The 22,374-nt window shown below is 45.5% G+C and overlaps 1 protein-coding gene across 1 annotated transcript in view; it reads left to right on the plus strand.

Annotated features, from left to right (window-relative positions):
* The first annotated feature begins 1,156 nt into the window (after positions 1–1,156).
* DNAJC10 (DnaJ heat shock protein family (Hsp40) member C10) overlaps positions 1,157–22,374 on the plus strand; it is a 61,189-nt gene continuing 39,971 nt past the window's right edge. Inside the window, exons 1-6 of the mRNA XM_088476362.1 lie at positions 1,157–1,293; positions 5,021–5,339; positions 15,718–15,883; positions 19,192–19,242; positions 20,453–20,535; positions 20,673–20,804. Coding sequence (XP_088332488.1) covers positions 5,145–5,339; positions 15,718–15,883; positions 19,192–19,242; positions 20,453–20,535; positions 20,673–20,804 — 627 coding nt within the window. The 5' untranslated portion in view covers positions 1,157–1,293; positions 5,021–5,144. The remainder of the gene's footprint in view (positions 1,294–5,020; positions 5,340–15,717; positions 15,884–19,191; positions 19,243–20,452; positions 20,536–20,672; positions 20,805–22,374) is intronic.

Raw genomic sequence — 22,374 nt, forward strand, 5'->3', positions numbered from 1 at the left:
TAGGCACAAAAATGGTCGACATGTTTTATTTTATTTTTTAGGGTTAGGTTTAATGTTAGGCACTTACCAGGGGGTTAGGGTTAGGCACTTACCCCATTGTTTAGGGTTAGGCACCAGGAGGGAGGGTTAGTGTTAAGCACTTGCCCCATCGGTTAGGGTTAGGCACTTACCCTGACAGTTAGGGGTAGGCACCAGGAGGGAGGGTTAGGCACTTACCGGAGGATTAGGCACTAGAAGGGATGGTTAGGGTCAGGCACCTACCCCGATGGTTAGGGTTAGGCACCAAGGGGAGGTTTAGGGTTAGTGTGAAGGTTAGGGTTAGAAAAAACAAAACGTGTCGACCATTTTTGTCTTGTACCTGTCGACCTTCTTACATGTCGACATTTAGTGTGTCGACCTTTTGTCCCTGTCGACCTATTGACTTTCTAACATTTGGTGTCTATCTAAACATTGTCTACCTTTTTACTGTAGATCTATCAATTCACACCCCCGCGCATTTGATCCCCGGCCCCCACTCAGGCCAGCCCACCTGCCACAGGCTCAGCATTCTACCGTTCTTCACTATTGTTACGTGTCAGTTTTTTGTGTTAGCGGTATTTACTATTTACTTGTGCTTTTCTGGTTTTTTGGCAACTACTTATCTGGTCCAAAGATTATTAATATTGCATTTGTATCACTTTTTTGTATTTATCACTGGAACCCTACCCATTGCTGTATAGAATGTACACATTCCTACTGTACATGAAGCTAATTACCTTTGTACCTACTGCCATATAGATAAGATCTTCTCACTAACTACTTCCTTCATTGTTCTTGCTGCTTTCCTTTGTGTTGCACTGACCCTCATCACTGAGTTATGTTTTGCAGATCTCTGCAGAGGGTTTAACGCAATTATCAGCAAATCATTCATGTAGGAATGAATATAAAGGATGAGAACAGAATCGGGAAAGCAGTGATAACAAGCACCTAGGTAAGTAGCTATAGAGAGTCAGCTCTGCAGCTGCAGTACACACAGGGTAAGTAGTAGTAATGAACTTGCTGCTGCTGTGGAATGTTAATGTATCATCTTCCGAGCCCAGGAGTCAGCTGCAGCCAATACAGTGGCGACAAGACACAGCTCCTGCCCCCATCCCAGTCCTCTGCTGTCATAGGGCTACAATAGCTGAGGTGGGAGGGGATGAGGGCCTGCTGCAGCATCACAGCCCCGCGTCATCATCCTAGTGTACTGTACACAGCAGAGACTACTTCCGTCTGATCATCACACGCTGCGGCTGCCGGCTACACTCTGCTCGGGTGAGAGATCTGCATCATGTGCAACAATGTATACATTACTGCCTGCTTCCTATGTAGCAAGTATTCTCCTGCCTGTAGTCTGATGGTGAAGTGTCTGAGGGTTGTATGTATGACCTATGTGCTTAGTCTGCAGTCTGTAAATGAAGTTACCATGATTAGGGTGTTCCATTGAGTTGTGTGTGTGTATTAAAGCTTGAATGAATGAAGTAGTGTTCTGTAATAATTTCATTGGCTTGTTCTAAAGTGTTATTTGCCAATCCTTGAACTTTGTAAAATAAATCGGTCATCTGTGTTCCCTAGTTTCTGAAATAATGTATATTTATGTACAGCCTGGTAAAGTGTAAGCTCTGTAATGTTATTATTTATCACCAGTTATTTATGTAGAGCACACATATTCCGCAGCGCTTTACAGAGAATATTTTACCATTCACATCAGTCCCTGCCCCAGTGGAGCTTACACTCTATATTCCCTACTACATGTACACACACAAATATACACACTAGGGTTCATTTTTTTTGTTGGGAGTCAATTAACCTACCAGTATATTTTTGGAGTACCTGGAGGAAACCCATGCAAGCACAGTGAGCATATACAAACTCCACACAGAGCAGTGGGGGGAAATCAAACCCACGACCTTAGTGCTGTGAGGCAGTAATGCTAACCAATACACCATCTGTGCTGCTGTAATGTTTCCGATTTCTGTCTAGGTCTGCTCATCAAATTTTTCGGGACTTTGGTTTATAAAGGGCACAAATATCAAATGCAAATTAAACTTGATTTTGGGGTTTAATATCTTTGTTCCATTTTAAATCCTGCGCTCAAAACTGACAAAATTTGGAGGTTTTTAAAAAAAAAACCCTGCTTAGTGACTATAACCCTTCATGTTATTCTTCAAACCTGGTTTGTTTTTAGATTCTAAATCACTGGTGTATCCATAATTAGTTAGCTTGTCGCCGGGAGATTGCCGTGTCGGCGTTATAGCTTTAAACATGATTGTAAAGCATCATGTTTAACTTTTTATGCCAACATGTTTAAAATGCTTTAAATAACATTGCAATGGCGTCTGTAAACTCCCGGCGACATAATGCGTTCGCTATACAATATTGACAGTCATAAGCATTACTGTCGACAAGCCATATGAATCATGAATGAAGGATGAGACAAGTGGGCCTGCTGCCTCCATGAGCCCCAAAATAATTTTTAGCAGCTTTGAAGGTTCCTGCTCCCTAATTACAGATGTAGTTATGTGTGCTTCCAGCTCCTTCCGCTAACTGAATTATTAAGGAGAGCTGTCAGGAGTGAGAGGGAACCTCCATTGCTGCCACCCACCTTCTAATTTTTGGGTTATTTTTTTTGTTTTGAGGGGAGGGGAAGGGAAGGGACATTGTTACACTTGCACAGAGGCCAACAGCATTCATAAAATACCAGTATCTCATTTTGATTAGAAAAGTACTGTCTTCGGTTTATTAAATTAAATTATGTAGACTTGTGGCAGGAACTACAAACTGGTTTTCAGAATTGATCACCATTATTGATTTAGTATACGTGTTTATATATTGACAGAGAAAACCGGCCAGCCACCAGAGCATTAGTAGATTCCAGGCACTAGAGTGTGGCTGGAATCTACTGCACATGCGCAGAACACCGGAAAAATATCCGCGACGGCCATTTTCCGTTGTTCTGAGCAGTGCTGACACCCGACGCGGGATCACAGACAGGTGACTTTAAAATAATATGGGTGCAGGGTGCCCCGCACACACTGCACCCATTATAGATACGCCACTGGTAGCAGTCTTGCAGTATCTTGACTCAAACTCAGTACTCAAAGCCCCCACATCAGGTGGTTTTCCTTCTATCTGGGGTATTAGGAGGGCTCCCCACCCACATCAGAGAGCTTTCGCCTCCATCAAGAGGACTCTAGGCCTGACTCAGCAAGGAACGCAAAGGAGAGAACGCACGCACTTGGCCGATGTTTTTGCTCTGCTTATGCATCGCATTGCGCGTTCGTAAACTGGCCAGTGCGATCAGGTTATGGTACGCAGACTACACACAGTGTGTACGCACACCCTTCCAATATTGTTTGACAGGAAGTGCCATTTGTGGGTGGTGACGGGGGGTGATCAGGCGAACGTAGGCGTTATAACGCCGTTATAGGGGCATGCATAATTAAGGCAGTGCGACGGCATACGCAGCCAATACCGTAAGCTGTGCACAGGAAGCGGCCAGAATCCTGCGGCAGGTCAGGTCAACCACTATTGTGTGTATGACTCAGATCGTTCTCGATGTCTACGCTATCTTGCTTACTGATCAGGCTGTGAGATAAGGGAAATGGGAGGCTTAATATGGGGCTGGACGTCTGCGTCTTGTGCTGGGGTCTCCGTGCGTATGCATTGATTAGCATATTCTCGCAGCGGACAGGTGCGTGCGTCTGCTAGCGTGCGTTCCTTGCTGAATCAGGCCCTCTGAGCCTCATGCTAATTGCACTTTACAGGTCCCTATCTTATCTGTGAATAACACATAGCTGTATGTATCCAAAAAAGGGTGGGATATCTTGCTAGTTTACAGAAACAAATTCACATATTCTATATTAGTGTTTTTGTGCGTATGTAATAGATAGATAGATATGCACCATATTTGTAAAATCAGTAATTACATTTTTTTATAATGAATTGTATGGAAAAAAAAAATAATGCTAATAGATGTTAATGAGGAGGAGTGTTTGTCATTGTCACTTGTGGCTGTTCTGCATTTAATGTTTTAGGTAACATTTACCCACAATGACAGTGGAAAAATTCTTTTTGGTCCTTTTTGAGGTTTTAGGGGCCACACGTACTCTCCCTTGTTTATGGGCTCCACTGAGGAGCTGATTCAGACCGCTCGCTAGGATGCGTTCGCTCGTAGCTGGCCGATATTTGCAATCTGCGAATGCATCGAAATGCGCGTGCATGAACCACTGCGAAAGATCGGGAAGCAATTGCTCGCTGCGCATAGACAGCCCAGCTGAATGAGTGACAGGAGAAGCCATTTGTGGGTGGTGACAGAGGCTGGCTGCTAGAAACGGGGGAGTGGAGGTGCGAACGCAGGCGTGCCTGAGTGTCTCAACGCCGTTTCAGAGACGTGCATAATTAAAAGGCAGCGTCATTGTACACATCACCTGGTTGTATTTCGCACTGCAGTGATCGCAGTGCTTGCGGCAGGGTATAGTCAACCGCAAGCGCTGTAATAGCATCCGATGGTGCTCAAGGTACCAACGTGTCATGCACTTCCATGAGATGACGTGCGCAAGTGGGCGTCTTATGATTGGCTGGTGGACGTCTGCATACACAAAGTGATCGCACGCCAAGACATAGTGGGCGTGTTAATGCCTTGCCGTGCGATCGCCTTACCCTGCTGGGCGTGCGCTGGATTTGCATACGCAGGGTGCGAGCGAACGCATCTAGCGAGCGGGTCTGAATGAGCTCCTGAGTCCTCATTTAGCACCGAGTAGACAATCCGTCTCTAGAAGGGGTACAGCTAAATGCTAAGTATTTCAGATTAATATTAAAAATCCTGCAGGGTTATTTACATTTCATAAATAAACAAAATATACATTCCCAGGAGAAAATGAGTGAATAAATTGAATATATAATTTATATATAAATACATTGACTAGCTGACTCCTGGGATATGTACTAATCTGTTACTGAACCACGTCATCTTAATGCATTTTATTGTTTTTCATTGCAGATACATAGGAGTGGAGCAACAAAGGCAGTATGAGGCAGCACCATGTACTTCACTGAAGAATGTGAACTAGAAGTGTATTAATTAGTATTTTAATAATTATAGTATTGTGATATTGGTAGGAACGATGGAGCTTTACAGTGCAGATATTCGTGTTCTGAAGAGGACCATTCTGTGTGTGACCATCTTGTCTCTATCCGTGCTCATCTGCCCAGATCAGGATTACTACAGTTTACTGGGTGTATCCAAAGCATCGAGTAATAGGGAAATCAGACAGGCGTTTAAGAAGTTGGCACTAAGATTACACCCTGACAAAAATCAGGTACGTGATACGGTCTTCATTCAAAATACTATATACCAAAACAAAATCTTAATACTGACTACAGTGAAAGACTCCCTGGTACTTTTATTTATGCCCACAATCCTATAGCCAGTTTACTAAAATGTCAGCATACACTGGGTTGATAAATGGTTGAACGCAAATCTGTTTGCCTGGGGCACAGTTGTGTGCAAACCGAATGCATAGGCAAACGCAGGCAGACGGAACCCCCCTCCCCAGCCCACACCATGACCACAATAGAAATAGTAATATAATAGATTATTACTAGTGCTGCATGTTCTTCTCAGTATCACAAATGAAATAATTAGCACCACCTGTGGATCTTTTAACATGTATCAGCCAGTAATAAATAAACTGTGCACCAGCTAGAAGATCTAGAAAACATGCACTGTTAGAGATGCACTGCTATAGAGCCCAATATGTACATCTATGTCCAGTGCAGTGCTAGGTTCTTCTGCTGCTTCTCCAGGCTCCCGGACTTGCTCCAATAGTCTGGAATGGTGCCCACATCTAAAATAAATACGTTCAGCTCAGGCAGGATGGCCTACAGACGCATCTAATGGGTTACAGTGATCACTGGTCCTGTATATGCTATGCTTGGAATTAACACACTATGTATGACGCTTATTAAAGCTGGTTAAGTACTAATTCTGCCCTCTTCATTGACTGGCCACACTCGCTCTAAAATTAAGCATATGGAACCACCCCCCCCCCCCCCCCTCTGGAAATCCTGCGTTTGCCACTGAAATGGGTGCAACTTGGTTGTGACAGATGGCAGCATGTAGACTAGGGCCCTCATTCAGAGCCGCTCGCTATTTGCAGTCGTTCGTTCTAAAACAAGGGGTGGCTATTCAAATGAACCGTTCGCTAATTGCGGTCTGTTCACGCCTCTAAGTCTGAACGAGCGAGCAAAACTTGCGGTTGTAATTTTGAAAAATATGCCCCCTTACCGCTCGCACCATACGTCATGTCCGCTATTTATTAGATTAATCGAGTACATCGAGCAGCGTATGAACTGCTCGCTATTCTTGTGGCTGGTTTTTTCAACCGCTATTTTGCGAGCAGTTCTGAGTAAAAAAAAAAACAAGTGACGTGGTCAATGACACTGCTGTATTAATTATGCACTCCCTTAAAACGCCCGTTTTGACCTTTAAGCACGCCTGCGATCGGATTTCCACTCCCCGTTTTCAAGCACCTTCCCCTGTTACCACCCACATACGCCTCCTTCTGGCACTCAAAATAGCAGGCATTCGCTATATAGCGAACAAACTATTTTCGTCCGCACTGACTGGTTCACGCATGCGTATTAAAATCCGTACGCATGCGCAGATGTGCGAACATCGGTCAGAACGAACGAGCGGCCGCTTATGAGCGGCTCTGAATCAGGGCCTAGGTTCAGAGAGGGCGTGTAGATGGAATTGCGGGGTTACACAGACCTGTGCATGCACTTACACAGAACTGTGCATGCCTGTGTTCCAGCAGATGTGCAACAAGGAGAGGGCTTGTGCAAGTGTGCACTGAGGATGATTGGTACCTAACCAAGTGTATGACTATGGGGGCTTTGCCTGTAGAGATGCATACTACTCTGTATACTGGCTAATATATGCATATACTTCCGTGCATGCAATGCGGGAACAATAACAGCCAACTAGTGATCAACTTTGCATAAGGCTCGCGATCTGCCTGGGTCGCTATTTCTTGTTGTGCCCGCTAGCTGCCAGGGCACCATTTCTACAGGCAGTCAACGTTATGGCTGTGTCACACCCGCTATCACTTACAGCAGTGGTTCCCAAACGTTCTTGAATCACGGCACCCTAGAGTATCCACATTTTTTTCACGGCACCCCTTGGCCAAAAGTTTGTTATTGAGAAATTCAATAAAAAAGTAAATTGTGCTCACCGGTCATCCTAAGGGTCAGTTATGTGGGGATGCAGTCGGGAAGCCGGCTGACATTATACCGACTGTCATATCCCGGCGAGGGTTAAATGACGGGCGCCTAAAATCTAGATGCCTGTCATTACCCCTACGCCGGGAGACCGGCATCCCGATTGAAGGGATGCCGGGCGCCGCGAGCGGACAGCCGCGGGGGGTGGGAGGGTTAGGTTTAGGGCTCCCGGCGGGGGACTTAGGGTTAGGCACGGGAGGGGTAGGGTTAGGCTAGGGGAAGGGGAGGTTAGGGTTAGGCACCACCCCGGGGGTTTAGGCTAGGGGAAGGGGGTGTTAGGTTAAGGCACTTGGGGGGGGGGGGGTTAGGGTCAGGATTTCCAGCGCTGTCGGGCTGCCGCTGCCGGGATCTCTTCCTCTGTCGGCCTGACGCTGCCGGGATTCGAACTGCTGGCCATGCGGCCGGCGGTATTGCATACCGATTCAGTTATGTGGTGGTGGACAGGGTTGTGCTTCGGTTTGTCCACATATTTAACTTTTTTGCCTCTTACATTGACCATAAATAGTTTGTTTTGGTGCTGGACCACCAACCTGAGGCACCCCTGAGAGTGTTCCGAGGCGCCCCAGGGTGCCACGGCACACAGTTTGGAAATCACTGACTTACAGCCCAGTGGTTTATCTGGATTGCACTGTAACCCAGTTATTGATTATAGCAGTGAAAGTTACTAATAATATAGAACTAGAAGTATTTTTGACCTGCTAAATTTCAATAAGCAATTTTGGTAAAAAGTCATTTTCGCTGCATTTGAAGTCACTGTGCTTATTGTCTCTGTATTGTGCTATTGTTGACCAAAAAGTGTAGTAATTAAATGGCAGACTGTACCATACTGATCTGCACTTGTATGTGAAATAGTCTGAGACCTGGAAACCGTTTCCTAGCGTAAGATAGAACGTCGTCTACCAAGTAATTATTATTTTTGCATGATCCTTTTAAATTTATAATTTCTACACCTTCTAGATCTGCCCGGTTAGTGAATTATAAATGGTATTGTTGAACATTAATCTTTTCCCATGTACACCTTGGCAGTGTAAATCTGCATCCCCTGTGTGATAAAAGCACTCGTCCCAAACACTGAGCGGACCATGAATCTGAAGAGCACAAGCCATATTTCTTATCAGTGGCCAGCGGCACAAATGCCCGCTCATGGTATCCTTTGTCATGATACAGTTATACCGACCAAAGAATGGTAAAAATGGCGCAGTGCGTTTTGTGTTAAAGAGATGTGTATATATAGCATTACTACCACTTTATTTGGCCAAACCAATGACATTACATTGTGCACTGCAAAACCTCTAACACTATGATACTGAGCACAGTCTTATTCTATTGTCCCTGCACCAAACCTGTCTTAGAAAAGTCCTGGAAGTGGTAAAGTGACCGGTCATTGAGTGGAGGTTGTGGTGATGAAAGTAAATGAAGTTTAACTAAAATGCAAGAAACAAATCCATTCCATTTAGAATTACATTCTGGACCATATACTAGGGGAACTAGTGGTGGGATGGAGATGGTACATTCCCCGTCCCCAATCTTTGTTCCTCAGTTGGGGACCCCTAAGTCCCCCATACACGGTGCGATATGCACCTTGGGATGCAACGGCCGATCCGATGGCCGACATATCTGGTGGTCCCCACACAAGAAGCGATCCGCTGCCCAATATGCCGACACCCCCCTCTCCCCTCCCCCACCCCACACATAGCGCTGCATGGGATCGTACATCGCATCCCCGGATCAAGTGAACATGCAGTAAGATCTGGAGGTGCGATGTACGACCCCACGGGAGCGCGCACTGGCCGATATCCTGCCCACACACTGTACAATATAGCAGCGATATCGTACCATTCCGTCGGATTGGCTGCTCTATCGCACCGTGTATGGGGGCCCTTAGGATTTGCTCAATGCAGTTGCTCCTAAAACCTGCTTGAGAGTTTGTTACAATCGCATGAATATATGTGTTAATTAAAATGATTGTCAGCTCCTAATTGGATGACTGTTATCTTTCTAATCCAATCAGGTTCACATGCAGCCTATTATTTCAATCTCTGTGTCGCAGTCAATGGCTTCCTTAGGAGCTTTCCTGTGGCATTCCACATACATGTTGTAGCATTTGCGTTGTGGAAGGGATCCCTATTGTAGTTTTAGGAAAGAGGAAGTAAGGGTTATATAACAGCGACTCTCGTTTCTTTATGACAAACACCTACAAAATGTAGGAAAAGTTTTCGTTTTACAAACCACTATTTTGTCTTACACCGTATATTTGCTTCACTTGTCCCCGTGCACTTGGTGATGTCAGGCAGCTGGCTCCGAATGCGTGTTACACCCTGCTGTAAATGTACGCTTAGTGCATATTTGTGATCTATGTTCACATCATGTTCTCATTAGGCTCCAGCATTTGATATGTGTCAGTGGTTGTGTTTCTGTAAGGTGGCATATTTTATCCATTATTTTTAATATGATTTTTTATTTAGGATATGTAAATCCACTCTAGCGTATTGCAGATGTCTGGCCTGATTCTAAGCCAGATAAAAAGGCGATATTTGTGCAAATGGTTGATGCTTTTCAACTGTGCATACATCCAAGTTTCTAAAAAGGTGCACAGCGCATGCATCTCACGGTGTGCGCAGAGGGCGTGATTCAGAGATGGACGCCAGTCCCATCCCGACTGCTATTCCATATACAGTAGTTTTGAAAAAATATGCTAATTATTTAGCTGATGTTTATTGCACTGAAATGCCCCAATCCAGTGTCTCGCACCCATTAGTTACAAATAAAACTGGAAAAATCGGTCGCACATGGAACTTCTGAGTATGCCCATGCTGTCTTGGGCAGAGCGGTGCTCCTAAGACGCTGGGGTCCCTCCAGCTGCGAATGAATTTGAATACTGTCCCGACACTCCTGCATTTTTCTAACCTCCCCCAACGCTGACTACCTGTCACTCACTGCGATTAAATCCTCTCTGCGACCACCGCACAAATCCATCACTGCGTGTGAACAGTGCGGCTTTGGCGTATGCCCAAATCTCTCCACTGCTTCCGACGACGACATTGCGTCCATCTCTGAATCGGGCTCAGAGCCGCGGTACCGACAAAGATGCTCAGTCTGAGAAATGCATCGGGCGTTCCTGGGCTGTGACTGTGAGGCGGATATGTAGACGCACGGAGATGCGCCGTGTTATGGGTGTGTTATGGGTGCGTCGTATAGCTGGTTGTGAGCTCAGATTAAATCGCTCACATTAAAGCCGTACTCTGACGGAGAGTCTGCACCTAGCATGGGGCTGGTGCAAGTTTCGACGATGCATACGATGGTTGCGTCTAAAAAAACGCACCAAGCGGGATAAAAACGTATAAAGTGGGCGTCCTAGATCTTGCACAGTTAGACATACGCTTGTACTCCAGGGGAGGGGCTTTTACTAGCATTAGCATAAAGTCACAGACACAACTGCAGCAAGAGCTGCTGAAGCGGTCTCCGTAGCGTGTGACTGAATAAGCCTCAGACTGAAGCTCATTTGCGGAGAGAAAAGTAAGACTCTTATGTTTGATAATGACATAGGGGATGGTTCTGAGAGGGAGAGCAAAGCAAAAAAAAAAATATTGTGCGCAGACAAACCATTTTGCAGTGCACCAGGTACAAATACATTTATTTTTATTGCATGAAGGTACCTCATACTTGCTGATGTCCTTTTAGCCTTTTCTGGGAGGGAGGCAGCCAGATCGGCTTAGCAGAGGGGCGGGGGTGGCAAAATGGGGCGTCACCGGGATGGCACATGCCGTTTGGGGAGGGGGTATGGGCAGAGCCACAAATTCACATAATTTTTGCCCCGCCCCCGCTACACAATGCCGAGATTTCCGGTAAGAATCGCGTCATCCGCCCCCCCACCCCCGCTGCGGGTGTTTCGCGTGGTATTGCGGGGGGGACTGGAGGAGCCGGGAGGCATGCTTACTTTTCCGGGAGGTCGGGAGTGGCACCCGATTTTCGGAGGCTCCCGACCAAATCGAGAGAGCAGGCATGTATGGGGTACCTTTCCCAAATCCCTCTTGTACATCTCCCCCACTGGCAGTGCAGCATAGTTTTACCAAGGTGCAAAGTTACTTCTTATTTTTTTTTATTTATTTTTTAAAGCTCCCAACTGACATCGGCCCCAATGTGCTTATAAAAACATTGATATAATTAAGTAAATGGGAAACAGTAGGCACTGGAAAGTAAGGCTGTATAACTGAAATAAAAACATAACTTCCTGTTCGTAACCTGAACAAGGATTTCCAGCTTTAGGGGATTGGGACCTCCCATAACTGTAAGGGTAGCAGAGGTCCCTCGCAAGGGTATTCCTGCTGCTGCCCTTCTGCTACAGTCGGCAAAGTTCCTATTCTCTAGGCCTTAGCACCCAAATCATTTCTAAGTCGCGTCACGCAGACATTGGAGCATGATGGGCAGCCAATAGCCTTGACTTTTAAGGTGCATTCCCTCTTTATAAACTTCATTACTTAGGTGGCAGTGAGATTCCAGGGCAAGGGTGGGTTATGTGACTATAAAAACAAAATCCATAGAGGGAACCCCGTACCTCTTCTTCTTTCAATTTTTACAGATTTTGTACCCGTGCTGCAGAATATATTAGAAGAGACGATGACTAAAGTGTTTTTGTTCCCATTTATTGGGTACGGTATGCAGAACTATCCTAATAGTAATTCTATAAGTTGATGCCCCTCTCCATCAGAATCCTCAAATTACAACCTTTTTTTTTTGTTTAGTTTTATTTTAACTACTCCATTGCCCGGGGCTGACAAGTTCTAGCTTTGGGCTTGCAGACTGCCTCAACCAGGGAAGCCGGCTATTCAGGGTGGTGCCATTTTACATTTTAAGCTTGCTTCATGTTTCACCTAGGTGGACATTTAGGGAAGAAACTTGTTTATCATTTAACAGCCAGTGTGCCATCCCCTGATTAGCTGTGTGTGTGTGTGTGTGTGTTTATATTTGTGTGTGTTTTTAGGTCTATATTAGGGGTGAGCGGGTTTGGATTTCTGAAATCCGAGCCCCCCCCCCCCCCCGATCCGAGTCAGGCTCGACTTTTCCCGCCTGACTCTGATCTGAAATCGAGGCAAAACGTCATCATCCCGCCTTCCGGGTCTCGCGGGTTTTGGATTCTATATAAGGTACCCGCGTCGGCGCCATTTTCTCACTCGGCTGTGGACAGTGAAGAGGGAGGGTGGGAGTTAGGGCTGGCTGGGCTGTGTAGTGTAGTGCAGTGTAGTGTTGCGCTGTGCTGCTGTTGTCCATAGGGGCTGGCTGGACTGTGTTGTGCAGTCAGTTGTCCATAGGGGCTGTGTCCACTCCAAAGTCCTGTGCAGTGTCCCAGTCCTAAAGGGGTGCTGTAGTGTTGTCCAGGGGGTGCTCTGTCCGTCAGGGGTGCTCCCCCCAAGTGCTAAAAAAAAAATAATATTTTTTTCTGTGTTTGTGAATTGTGTGCACTGTGAATCAACAAAGGAGCAGCGCCAAGCGTGCGCCTGTGAAAAAATTGGCCGGCTGGCTTGTCCGTTAAGGGTGCTGTAACCCCCAAAGGGCACTCCAAGCAAAATAAAAAATTAAATTTTTTTGTGAATTGTGTGCGCAGTAGCCGCACGTGCATCAACAAAGGAGCAGCGCCAAGCGTGCGCCTGTGTCCCATAAGTAAAGAGCCGGCTGGCTCATTTCTTAAAGGGTGGTGTAACCTACAAAGTGCACTACTCTCCAGCAAAAATAAAAAAATATTTTCTGTGTTTGTGTGCGCCTTAGCCGCACGTATATATCAATATAACATAAATGGAGGACCAAACTTTCTCCGATAAAAATAAAATAGGGAAAGATCAAGAACCACTTCCTCCTAGTGCTGTTGCTGCTGCTGGGAGTTGTTCATCATCCCAGAGAGGAAGTAGGAACACCACTACTTTTACTAAACAATTGACCCCCCAACAGTCCCTAGCGATGAGGATGAAGTACGACAGCAGTCATCGAGAAGCAAAACGTATAACTGAGGCCTTGACTGCTATGTTGGTGTTAGACGTGCATCCGGTATCCGCCATTCGTGCAGTGGGATTTAGACAATTGATGGAGGTAGTGTGTCCCCGGTTCCAAATCCCGTCTAGATTCCACCTGCATCCTCAAAGCAGCAGTGACAAGCGTGCGTCTGTCTGTTAAGGGGTGGTGTAACCCTCAAAGTGCGCTCCACAAACAATAAAAAAATTCTTTTTTTTCCTGTCTTTGTGAATTGTGTGGGCTGTAGCCGCACCTGCATCCTCAAAGCAGCAGCGACAAGCGTGCGTCTGTCTGTTAAAGGATTACATCGGTGACAGCATCCAAGTAGGCATGTCAGACAGTCCTGGCAGGAAAAAGAGGCAATTTGGAGGGCCCCTGTACAAACTGGCTCTATTTTACCTGAGTTGCCCCCCCTCCAGTGTGCACTCCGAAAGAGTGTTTAGTGCAGCCGGGAACCTTGTCAGCAAAAGGCGTAGGAGGTTGCTTCCACAAAATTTGGAGAAGATGATGTTCATAAAAATGAATTATCAACTTTTCCAGGGAGACCAGCCTCCAGAACGTACAGAGGGACCTGTGGTGGTGGATTCCAGCGGGGACGAATTAATACTCTGTGAGGATGAGGATGTACACAACACTGAAGAGGGTGAGGAATCGGTGAATGAGGAGGATGAGGACGACATCTTGCCTCCGTAGAGCCAGTTTGTGCAGGGCCAGATTAATTGGCAGCTTGTTTTGTGGGGGCCCAAACGAACCAATCATTTCAGCCACAGTCGTGTGGCAGACCCTGGCGCTGAAATGACTGGTTTGTTAAAGTGTGCATGTCCTGTTTATACAACATAAGGGTGGGTGGGAGGGCCCAAGGACAATTCCATCTTGCACCTCTTTTTGTTCTTTGCATTATGTACTGTTTGGGGCCTAGTTTTTCAAACTGCCATCCTGTCTGCCACTGCAGTGTCACTCCTAGATGGGCCACGTGTTTGTGCCGCCCACTCGTGTCGCTTAGCATAGTCATCCATCTACCTCGGTGCAACCTTTTGGACATAAAAACACTATTGTGAGGTGTTCAGAATAGACTGGAAATGAGTGGAAATTAAGGTTTTTGAGGTTAATAATAGCATAGGAGCAGAAAAATCAACACATTCTGTGATTTTAGCTGTTTTTATGCTTTTTAAAAAAAAAAATACAGATGCAAAACACAAAACCCAGAACCCTAAACACGGAAGGGTGGTTTTGGCAAAACCAATCCAGATCCAAAACACGAAGAAAGATCCAGATCCAAAACAAAAACACAAAACACGAAAAGTGTCCGGTGCACACCCCTAGTCTATATAAGTTTGTCTATTGTAAGGAATAAATCCGCCATTGATGATCTGTGTAGTCCAGCCGGTAAGGCATAGGGGAGCAACGGTATTCAGTGCCAGAATGAGGACACCAACTGTCTTTTAGTGATTACATACTTAAACTCTCTTCCTAAGGGCCGTATTCAATTAGCGGTGAAAACTGACAGGTTTTTTGCCATTGCCAAAAAACTGAAATTTTCACCAAAAAACAGGTGAAAACGGGAACGGGCATAACAAAACTGGAGAGAAGTTTTCTCCATCCCAGACCATGCAAAAAAAAAAAAAAAAACTAAATCCCTATTTATGGCAAAAAATGTGGGGATTTCTTTAAGAACCCTTTGGACACATTCTCCCCCCAAGTGATAAATTACCTGGGGAAAAAAACTGTAAGTTGCGCACTGTGACCTAAAAACATACATATATATATAGGTATCCCCACATTTTTTTTTCGCCTATTTTTTTTGGGTGGCGAAAAAACGAACATTTTCACCAATGGCGAAAAAAGCCATCCGTTTTTTTTGCCCGTTAATTGAATACAGCCATATGTTTGAAAAATGACAGGAGTTGATTGGTAGTTTATCACTCTCCAATTTATCACTTTTCAGAGCTTAGTACATCTGCCCCACATAGCGTAAACAATCGGCCACTAAACATACGTACCTTTGCTTATCTTCGGGTGCTCCCTAAGTATAACTCTTCTCTCTTTTTCTACGTACGTGAAAAGGGCATTTCTGGGTGTCAACTAGGCATATACTCTGAAGCGTCTTGTGGGCATGTAGCCAGTATTACAACATATTCTGACTTAGGCGTGTGCCAAGTCGTTTTACACCCAGCAGGGGGTAGGTGTAAGTGCCGAAGATGATGATGATGGCTCAGTGGCGGATATATGTCCTTGTGCAGTTAGGGCTGCCATCCCCTCGCTCACCTCCCTGCGCCGAGCTCTCAGCCGACTCCACCTCCTCGCTCAAACGGCAACTAGCCCCCTGTTTGTGTTGTGGATAATGAGGAATATATTCGGGTAATGTTTATCTTTGGTCCATTGAAGTTATTTATTTTTTTTCTGTCCTTCCAGAATGATCCGGAAGCGCACGACAAATTTTTAAAAATAAACCGAGCATACGAGGTCTTAAAAGACGAAGATCTTAGAAAAAAGTATGATAAATATGGGGAGAAGGGCCTTGAAGACCAACACCAAGGAGGCCAGTATGAGAGCTGGAGTTATTACCGCTATGATTTTGGTAGGTGTATGCCCTTTTCTTTTCCAGTTAAGTAGATGTTTATATATTTACATGTACTGTAATAGATCTGTGACCTTCCACTTACCACTGTCTTACAAGCTTCCTATTTGGGTTGGAGGAACCAGAGCGTATTGTTAAGAAGGCTGGAAATAGCTTTCTTAAGGCCCCCACACACTGTACGATTTTATAAACGATATGGCCGTTTTCGACCGATTGGAACGACCTATCGTTTGAAAAGTGCCGTTTGTGGGCATGATGACTATGCCGAAGCGCGTTCCCGCTGTCGTGTGATCGGGGTCGCTGATCTCTTCAACATGCAGAGAGATATCGATCTGTCTTTCACGATTTGGCACACATCGTTCCATCTGTATGAACGATTTGAACTGCGAAAGATTTTTGACTGCATTAAAATGAATGGAATCGTCCAAATCTGACTGCAAACGTGTCAGATATCGTTATCTGACAAGAGGGAACGCGCATCGTTCATCTGACAAACATGTGAGAGATGTCAGATTTTCTTTCAGATATGAACGATTTTTAAAATAGTTATCGTTCAGATCCTAAGAAAAATCTGCCCGTGTGTATGCACCATTACTGTTTTCCTATATTGGTCTTTGGTGGTAATTTAATTCAACGCGATGTGTTGCCAGGCATCGCCGTGAATATTGACCCATTATGGTAGGGCCTGTATAGCACCTTTTCTTAGGCACCTCTAAGGAGGTGCCATGCAAAACTTGCGATGTAGGTGAGCGTGATTTGCCAGTTCTGGCATGGCAATTCGCGAGCATCACGTTGAACGTCCATTCTGCCACTGCAGAGGGTGCTGATAGTCAGCAGGAGGCAGACGATTCCGACAAGGTGGTGTCATTTTGAGGACCCTGGTGTCGTTTTGAGGACCCTGCTAACATTATCATTGTGTTTCCCCTGCTCCCTGCACAAGTATAAGATGAGAACAGTCTATAGAGAATTGGGCATTGGACAGAAAAGGTGCCACGCATACTGTATGTATAGGGCTACAGTATCATGCAACTTCTCTACGTATTATACATTTTGTTATAAGTCCTACTAAAGACACCTGTTCTCTGTGCTAGATTACAGTACATTCTTAATGGTTGATTAAACCTTGAAATGATCTGTGCCTTTGTTCTCAGTATGAGGTTTTGGTTATTGGGTCATTTTTTATTAGAATGAAAGACCTTATTATGTGACAAGAAAGTCGAAATATAAGTTATATTGCCGCTTGGCAAGTCATTCGCCCAAATGACCTCTGATTCAGCTAGTAGTGGAGTGAAACCGGGGTCTACCCATTTTCCCTTGTTTGCAGAGCGGTTCTGCTCCCTTACACACCAGGATGTGGCTGTACAATATTTATGAGTTCAGCTTGTCTTTCTACAGCTCAGCGAGCAGCAGTTGTTCATGCTTCAGTATCTTTGTGTATAGCACATTACAGGTGGTACATGGTCACTGTAAGTGTAATAGCATTGTGATTGTCATTAAAGGGCGATATAAGCTGCCCCAGAATGGTGGAACGAAATTTTTTACAATACGCAGAGAACTATAATTGTACGATTTGCAGAAACACTATAGAATATCTCTTTCTGGATATACATTCATGAAAACTAGAGTTATACTTGTAATCAAAACCTAGACTGATTTTTAAGGTTAATGGCTCCTTAGTACACACTGCTATCCCCCTAATAATCTCAAAGCTGAATGTATATGAGCTTGTGACTCGTGCTGCTTTGTGACCCTCTCTACCGTTTTTTTGCATGGTTGGATCCGTTTGTATGGGCAAGCGCGTGGTGATTTGGTGCGGCAAGACGACAGTTTGGGGCAAACCCTTGCTGCTGCTAGTTGGGGGCTCTGGGTGGATCATAGGGTTCCTCGCTGTGCCCAGGCTCAGTGACTGTATATGCCTTGGATTTCTGCTCACGTTCATAAATAATATAATATATTGTTTTACAAGACAAGATCTTTAAATGAACTGTCAGGTATTGCACATTTTAGGGAGCGTTCCCTGTTTTAGTGCAATGGCTGCAGAGCCTATTTCCTGCCTGAAAACTACCTCAGTACGTCGTCGTTTTGCCACAAATTCACTTCTCAAACCATTTTTAATTTCTTTTACATTTTTAATACAGTACATTTAACATAAATCAATTTGTATCCTAATTACCAACTTTTATACACCATCCTTGAGGAGGTCCAAGGTGGGTCAGGCTAAGATAGAAGCATATGTGAAACTAGAGATCTGGTAATGGGTGGTCCCAGTTTTAGCACCATGTCAGGTATTGAAAAAAAAACAACAGTGGCGTCCTTCCCCGTGGTGTCACCCAGAGTAAGAAGGCATGTTGGGGGCGTGGCCTCGTGAACAGGGGTTGTGGTCACTTGAGAAGGGGGAATGGCCTCGCAGCCCCAACTGCAGTGTTCTGGTGTGTGTCTAATGGGGGGTATCCACTTAGCGATTTAAACAAGCGATTGCACGATAACGATGTTATCGTGCAATCGCTTGCAAATTGCGCTTGCATCGGGCATGTTTTGGACGGAAGCGACCCGCGATGCACGTGTCCGCGGGTAGCTTCCGACATCGCCCGTACATGTAGGTCAACCTGACGATCTCGTCAGGTTCAGCATGTGCGGGGTTGAGTGATGTGCCGGGACTGAACGAGTGAACATTCAGTCTAGGCACATCACTAGCTATACAAACGACAGCACGATTGCAATGTCGCAATCGTGCTCTCGTTTGTATATCGCTAAGTGGATACCCCCCATAAGAAGTACGGGTGAGCACTATGCAGTGCCGGCTCCCTCACACTGTCAGGAGCCGAGTGCTGCATTTGATGCTACAGTGCAGCACCCGGCTCCTGTCACTAAGGTGTCACCCCTAGGTGGGTTTTTGGGACCCCAGTCAGTTTGAAAGTCTTTTCTTACCTTTTATGGTGGTTTCTCCGCAACGGGGAACCTCCTGAGGAATTTCAGCCTCACTGGGCAGCGTCTTCAGCCGGTATTCACTATTCATGTAGGAGATGACATTGTCTGGAAGATGCCTGTTTACGTAGAAATATATAACCCATGTCCTCATCATAACCAGATAATATATACTGTAGTAACAGAAGCTTTTGTGCAGGAAAAATGTGAATTTCCCTGATCAAACTTCTGTGTCTCTCCAGGCTCCCCTGTGTTACTCCAGACCCCCCAATGTCTCCATCCCTAGGCCCCCCTGTCTTGTTAATAAGAGTGAATGTTTTTGAATAATTTTTTTATGAGATTATAATATTGCACCTTGTGATGGATTTATCTTTTGCTTTAAGGTATTTATGATGATGACCCTGAAATTGTTACTTTGGATAGTGGAGAATTTGGTGAGTAGTCACAGATAACCTCGTACTTATCCACCTGTTTTATTGTTTGTTTTTAAGGAAGGACGGGCGTCAGAAGCCTGGCGTCGAATGGTTGCCGGGCTTCCGACATCAAATCAAGTAATGCTACTAGCCATCACATCAACACCATTTGATGATATAACCATCGATTGTTACTATGTGTGCTTGCGCTGAAGCACTCAGGGTTTCTGTGTCCGCAGCTGCATACAAGCTGTCAGCCATTGGTTGGGCATCTGAAAGCAGCATCCGATGGCTTAAAACCATCGAATACCCGCAATTAGATGGAAAAAGTACTTCCATCAGATTAGGAACACGTACGGCCTATAACCATTGGCTTCCGATATCTATCCCGTATGGTTAGCAAACTGCGCGTGCGTTGCAGCCTAGATAAGCACTTAAAGGGCCTACGAGCAATTCTGAGTCGTACGCAAATTTAGTCACTACTCAGCGATTGCTGGATGGGCGTTACTGGGCGGCAATGGGGCAGTCACACATAGGAGAAGCATCCCATAGCTGTGTAGACAGATTTGCCACCTATTCTGAGTAGAGGTCTGGCCATCTTCAGTCTGATCTTCTGCATAAATGCAGTGCCCCTTATATAGATGTCCCCAGTAGTGGTCTCCATTATGCAGGCCTCCAGTATTAGTCTACCCCTCCCCCCCGATGCAGCGTCCTCAGTATGTGGTGCCGTTATGGGTCTCGCACCAAAGGGGGCGTGCTGTCGATGGTGATTGACAGCACGCCCCCTTTGGTGGGCGTGCCGGGGGCGTGGCTGCCCAGACGGAGGCGTTCCCATGGGAACGCCTACCGTCTGGGGCCGGCCCCACTGACATCACTAGTGATGTCAGTGGGAGTGCTTTTGGCTCTGATAGAGCCAAAAGCACTCCAGGGCTTGACCATCGCGACCATCATTTTGGCCGCTCGCTATAGCTGTGGGTGGTCACCCACAGCTACGCAAGCGGCCAGGAGGCCGCTCCAAAAAGGAGGAGGGACGGCCCTGATTTAGAGCGAGCGCTCTGTCAGAGCGTCCGGCTCTGAATCCGGGCCATAGTGTCCTGGACCACTGGTCCGAACTCATATTGTTACTAGTCTGTATAACTTTTATGCCTTATCCCTTTCTGGGCAGCCAGACTCTGACATTGCTGCTATTTAATCGTCCTTATGCTAATTCCGTTTTATTTGCTCTGTATAGATGCGGCCATTAACTCTGGGGAAGTATGGTTCATAAACTTCTATTCTCCTCGCTGTTCTCACTGTCATGATCTCGCACCTACGGTAAGTCAAGCAGCGGCGTCTTTTATGATGCAATGTATTTTGCGTCAGTCACTGATTTTCTTTTGGTGACCTGCTCTTCTCATATAACTTACCCACTTGCTAATGTTATGCTGCTGTTATTATTTGTGTATTTCTAGTGGAGAGACTTTGCTAAGGAAATGGATGGGCTTATTCGCATAGGAGCAGTGAACTGCGGAGACGACCGGATGCTTTGCAGGAGCCAGGGAATCAATAGTTACCCAAGCCTGTACGTCTTCAAAGCCGGAATGGTAAGTCAGGAGTGGCTTCATTGTGTCGTGGTTCACAGTTCTAGGAAATGGCTAAAACAAAACCAACAAAATCTCCAACAATGCATCATGTCAACATGGTTATAATGTTGACTTGATGAAGTGCCGACATAATGTTGAGAATCGGCAATGCGGCTGCTAAGTACCCTAATCATTCAGCTAAAGTTCCAGCGGTTGCAGCATAAGTAGCAGATTTGCGACCCGCAATTTAAGCCGCATGCGGTGTTCCGCTAATCCTAATGTCGCCATTTTTCTTGCCAACATTTACGATGCTGACATTGGGAACATGTCAACATTTTGCAGATGTCAGTGTGTTAGCTGTTGACATCTCAGCAGTATCGACGTAACTGTTGATGTTGCGCTGTCGATATTACCGTTACCATGCTGACCTCATCCCATTGAGATAAACTATATTAGAGCCCAATGTGCTGATGTTTGTTGTTTCAAAGTGATTGCACTCCTTTAGCCTAAATATTGTGAACTTGTATCGGTCAGAATAAAATGTATAATGAGCTATTATAATACTGCTCTTTATGAAATGGGAATGGTGGATGAAGGAGGCTATACTGTAGCAGGCTTGGTAGAAAAGAGTTAATTATCTTTGGCGCTGGAGGAGAGTATAGCAATAACCTAGGTTATAACCTGATGACATGTGTCTGTGACTAGACTGTCCCTTACTCCCCTAAAAGGAGAGCTATACAGTGTTCTGGGTTTGTCCTTTATAATTGTCTCACCTTCAACAAATATAATGATCAGCCTTTTTATCACACAGGGCCCCATTTATAAACGAATAAAAATACCGGCGGTAATATTCCTTTAGTATTACTGTGATACAAACGAAAATGCCACTAGTATTTATCAATACTTACCCCTCCGGCAAAGTCCCGCAAAGTCTTAATCCTCGGCGAGGTCCTCCGCTCACCTAACGCTGCCAGCATCGGGCGCGATGGTCCGCCTGCACGTGTGCATGACTGGGTAACCCGACACTGCCTGGAAGGCTTCGCTGAAACAGGAAAGGCACTCCTGGGTCTCCATTGCCGACAATGGGGAGTACATCGCTCTTGCCATCTAAAAAATGTAGAGAGCGATGCGTTATCTTAGATTACCGCTGTTTGTTAACTCCAGAAAGGGTGGCTTAACCCCTTTAGCGAGCGCTATAGGGGTTATGCTTCATTGTTAAATGGGGCCACAGTGAGCTATACTATAAAGTAACTATGACCAAAAGGAATGGACCACGTATAAATGTAAAGAAATAGTATTATGGGACATAATGATGTATATACTTTATATTTAATTATAACACAGTTGGCTCAGTAGTTTTATCTGCAATCAAAGACCAAACTATATTGCAATGTAGTGAAAAGTAGGAGCACACCAGGGGCGGCTTAAGACATGAGGGGACCTGTGTGCCGACCACTCTGTGTGGACCCCTCCCCTCTGTTGGACAGTAGACACTGGCATTGTGCCAGATTCTACAGCACATGCTCAGGTCTCCGGTAACATGGCGCCAGCACCATGGTACCCGGGGACACCTCTACTTCATATGCTCAGA

Source organism: Taudactylus pleione, unplaced genomic scaffold (genome assembly GCF_031769625.1).
Source record: "Taudactylus pleione unplaced genomic scaffold, aTauple2 ptg000188l, whole genome shotgun sequence".
In the NCBI taxonomy this organism is placed as follows: domain Eukaryota; kingdom Metazoa; phylum Chordata; class Amphibia; order Anura; family Myobatrachidae; genus Taudactylus; species Taudactylus pleione.